Genomic DNA, 4,967 nt, shown 5'->3' with positions numbered 1-4,967 from the left:
AAATTTAAGCCTATAATTATTTGTATTCATTTTTTTATGATTTTCCAAATTCAGAACAGGGGAACCCAAATTCATTTTGACATTGTCTCACAAAATTTATTATATCTCATGATTTACAATTCCATTACTTACACCGTTTCTTCTATGAGAAACTAGACTTAATAATATTTAATTAAATATTTTTTTATTCTCTAATTTGATTTCCATAATTTATTGTGATTTTTTAAATTAATCTACTGCTACTGTCCAAAACTGTTTTAGTGCAAGATGTTGATTACTAAATTTATAGCTCCCTTATTCCTTTTCTCTATAATATTTCCCATCATTTTCACTTATTTCCCTTCACTAATATATCAAGAACATAAGACTTTATTTTAAAAAAAAACTCTACTATAACATCATTTCCATACTTTTTCAACAATAACAAACTTAAAAATATATTGAAATCTTGATGTTCTTACCTTATGCTATTGATTTCAATCTTTAACTTGATTTTCTCTCTCCACCAGCTTTTATTTCTTGAATCTAACTTGACATTCTAGCTCCCCATTGTCTCCTTATTATTTTTCTCTCTTGGAAGCTATAGAAATTCTTTTGAATTCTAGGTGAAAATAGTTAATTTTTGGTAAAAGGACCAAATTGTAAAGAAAGTAAAACTTTCTTTCTTCTCTTCTCTTCTAACGTTGGTTGCATGGAAAGATGATGATTTTTCATCATCTTTCCTCCCTTTTATATTAATCATTTAATAATAAAATAATACTAAAAATCTTAATAAAATATTAATTAAATAACATTTATCTAATTAATTAATTAAAAATATCACAAACATCATCATTACCTTCTAGAATTCTCTCTCTCTATTTGACCATTTTGCCCTTTATAATTTTTTCAAATTCCATCCTTGAGTCATCACTTAATTTGGTAAAATTGTAATTTAGTCCCTCAAAATTCTTCACCCTTTTCAATTTGGTCCTAATTCATCTATTTTCCTTACTTTCTAGATTATTCTGCCCTTAGATATTTACACTATTGGTCCTTCAACTTTTTCATATTTACACTTTAACCCCTCAAATTTTGAGTATTTACTCTTGGGCAACAAAACTTTTCTCACTTTTGCAATTTAATCTTTTCTTGAATTAATATGTCATAATATACTTCCTAAGGTTGACATAACTCAATATTACCCTTTTTATCACTTTAATTCCTTATTTTACTATATCAATGATATTATCTTACTTTCTTACTATAGTAATTTTCAGGGTATTACAGAAACTTAGCCAAGTACTAGCCGTTCAAGTAGTAGTCATTTTCAATATCCATGAGTTGAAATGGTTTTGACATCTTCCAAAAGTTACTAAGCCTATTGTGAAGAGCATTGTATCTAATACTTCGACCCAAGAGTTTCAGAACTACTGTCGTCTCCATTTCCTTGTAAAGGATCAGCTTGATTCTATCAGAAAAATCTAATATTGGAATCCTGTTAACGGTAGATCTTATCAAATCTCCCTCTCATGAGACTAGATCTACATCGTTACCCTCGCTAATATTCATATGGTCCTTAGTAGAACTGGCTGATCCAACCTTTAAGAGTTTCTCCTTCCAAGACATCACCGAAGATGATTCAAGATCCATACTCATATCAACCTCCGCCTCATCTTGGCCTTCTTAACCTAACTTTCTTAATGTTCCGATCCTTGGAAAAATGAGAATCACCACCATCGTAATTGCTCAGAGTGTTCGTCATTTTTTTTTTGCTTTCTCCTCTCTTGTTTTTATTTTAAGGAATATAGTTTTTTATTTTTTATTTAAAAATGTAAGTCTGATTGTTAACGTCATTAATTTTTTTGGTCAAATTTAGGTTCAATGCAAAATCATTTTATTTATTACATGTTTATCAAATAATTTTTTTATTTTAAAATGTCACACCAATAAATATAACAAAAAAATTTTAATAATTAAACCTAAAACTTAAAATCTAAAACAACACAAAGATTAAACTTCTAAAAAATAAAAGTAAATCAACCAAATTCTAAATATAAAAAAAATATAGAAACTTGTAGTATATTTTATTTTAATTGGATTGAGACGAAGGATTTGTGTTTCACATTAGGGATTCTGATATTGAATTGGAGAATTTAGAGGTTGAGTAGTGGAGTTGTTTTGACATTTACAGATGGATTTTTAACTTTTACACTTAATTGCATTAGACATTTCCTTGAAATATATTTTAAATTTGTTTTTAAACTTTAAAAGGTTCTAATTACATTTTTAAATTATTGATATTATATTAATTAAGTTTTTCAATTATTAAAATTAATAAATAATATGTCAAATTTTATGTGATATAATTTAAAATGAAAATTTTAAAGAAAAATAAAAGTTGTCGCATAACTTTTAAAAGTAAAAATTAAAAAGAAAGTAAAATTTAAAACAAAAAAGAGTGAGCGGTAAAATTTTTTTGAAAGCTTTGAAAGCCTCAAAACTAATATTTTTATAGCATCCATTTTCACAATATTTATTTTTTTAAAACTTTTCATTTTAAACTATACCATATATTTGACATATAATTTAACGGTTAAATTAATGATTTTAATAATGAAAGGACCTTATTGATATAAAACCGAAAATTTAAATATGTAATTAAAATGTTTTAAAAAATTAAAGATCAATTTAAAATAAAACTTGTAATTTGAAAATGGATGGTACAATTAACTCAATTTTTTTTTGGTCAAAGTATTACGCGGTAAATATATAATATTTTTGTTGTAATCCCACATTAGTTTTCTTTCCTCGTAATACATATTAATAAATTAAGGAAAATTAATTAAAGGTTAGTTATTGGTACACTAGTAATATATATTTTTTATTTCACAAATAATTTAAAAAAATTGTCATGTTTCTTTTTTAATATTTTAAGAACTCTACCCATAGTGTACCAAATATATTCTCATTAATTAATACATTTATGATAGGAGTTTTTAAAATATTTTTATCAATATTAGAGGAGAGAATGGGATAACACAGTTCGAATCTGTGCCAACAGGGATATAACAATAGTTTTAAACCTTGCTCCACACAAGTCAAGAAAAATTAAATACATTAATTGCTATTTAAAAGTTTTAAAATTAAATAAATGAAACACATAGCATTAAAAAAATTAAATTGAAATAAAAAGGACTAAATTCACACTAAATACAGAGCATATAGGTTACTTATAGAATTTGACCTTATACTTCTTTAATAGTTCCCCATTCCAATTCCAAATTTGAATCGAGAAGCAATCAAGGTGATGATCTACCACTAATGTATATTTATGAATATCACTATCCCTAAAATACAGTCCAATAACTACAAATTTACAATTAGTTGGAAGGCCGAGGCGCGGAACCTTTTTCACCTGGCTCAACTTTCAAGTTGAGACAACATAGCTTCTCTTTAACGGACGTTAACCCTCTCCATGAATGGGACCTATCGTCCCAATCTCCACCGCCACTTTTCGAAGACTTAGGGTGGGTTTGGATGGGCGATTAGGTGCGGTGCGGTGCGTTTAGCTTACTTTTTGTCTCACGCTACAGTACTGCTATAGTATCTAATCTCATTGCCACCGCTGTTTTTACACTAACTGCAGGTAAACGCACCGCCCATCCAAACTCACCCTTAAACGGACCCGTCTTCGAAACAAACGGCGGTGTCCTTGAAAACACCCAATGGTCTATGTTACTTTTCCCCCTACTACTTCCTTCTCCTCCCTTCTTCTAACTACCTTCCCTTCCCAATACGACGTCGTAACTACTTGGCCGATTCAACCCCCCCTTTCGCAATTTGCTTCCTCAATTCCTCTGCGAACCTGAACATAAACCTTTCCGTGTTCTCCCCAGGTTGAATCATTGAGTGACCCGTCGAGTGAGAACGTGTAAACTTCCCCGTTATTTTCTCTCCTCGTCGACATGAATGACCAACTCATTTTGCTGCTCAACTCGTTGTCTTGTCGGATGACTCGACTCGGTGTTGTTGTTGTCCGACTCAGTGGTGTTGGAGCCTAACTCTACCGGTAGAGCTATGTCGTCGGAATCGGGGGTGAGCTTAGCTCGACAAACGGGACAGGTCACGTGGTAAGCCAACCAAGCGTCGATACAATCAAGATGAAACACGTGACAGCATTTCGGAATTACACGCAACGTTTCATCGTCTTCGAACTCACTCAAACAAACCGCGCATTCCAGCGCCCGTTTACCAATTTTAAGGTTCTTAACATGGGAATATAAAAAAACGGGGAAATTCTCGATCACCTTCGGATCAAGACCGCTTGGCCGGAACCTTTGAGCAGAGGAAGCTGCAGCGGCGGTGGCGATCGGGTAAGATTCGTCGTAATGACGGATGTAAATGGAGAGGATCCAGACGAAGAAGAAAGCGCCGACGAGGACCATAACGACGATGGCCATCGAGGGGTCGAAATGACTGTAAAGACGGTACGAGTCTCCCCTTGGTGGTGGAGCTGTAGACTGTGCCGTCACTACGACAACGGTTAGAAAGTACAAGAAAATCGAACGGCTGAGATTAAACATCAGGGACAGTGGAATCAAAATTTTTAGAGAAGGTAATAGAAACGTTAGTCACTTGAAACACTTTATTTATTTGTCTGAAATTTCGGGTTTGAGCTAAAAATATAAAGAAACAAAACAAAGATAAAAGAAAAGAAGGAACAATAAAACTAAGGTTAAAGATAAGGAATTTCCCAATTGCAGTGGGCGGGAAGTAAAGATACCGGGGAGGCTGACGTCATTTAATGGCATTGGCTCGATTTCTAACACGTTGTTCCACAAAAAAGAAAAGCTAAAACCCAGGTTAGCATACTTTTAATTAGTTTTTGGTTTATAATACATTTTTCAAATTTTCAAATTACTCGCTCACTGAGTTCTACTACTTTTCAAAAATCCGAGAAATTCTCATTGTTATAATAACATGAA

General features: G+C 31.7%; 1 protein-coding gene across 1 annotated transcript; it reads right to left on the bottom strand.

Moving 5' to 3' along the window:
• Nucleotides 1-3,926: 3,926 nt before the first annotated feature.
• Nucleotides 3,927-4,565, bottom strand: LOC107956307 (RING-H2 finger protein ATL39). The gene has a single exon (XM_016892014.1). The coding sequence runs from the start codon at nt 4,563-4,565 to the stop codon at nt 3,927-3,929; it is 639 nt and encodes a 212-aa protein (XP_016747503.1).
• Between the last annotated feature and the right edge of the window lie 402 nt (nt 4,566-4,967).

This window comes from Gossypium hirsutum, chromosome D12, assembly GCF_007990345.1.
Source record: "Gossypium hirsutum isolate 1008001.06 chromosome D12, Gossypium_hirsutum_v2.1, whole genome shotgun sequence".
NCBI classification, from domain to species: domain Eukaryota; kingdom Viridiplantae; phylum Streptophyta; class Magnoliopsida; order Malvales; family Malvaceae; genus Gossypium; species Gossypium hirsutum.
This window is presented reverse-complemented; position numbering and strand designations above follow the sequence as displayed.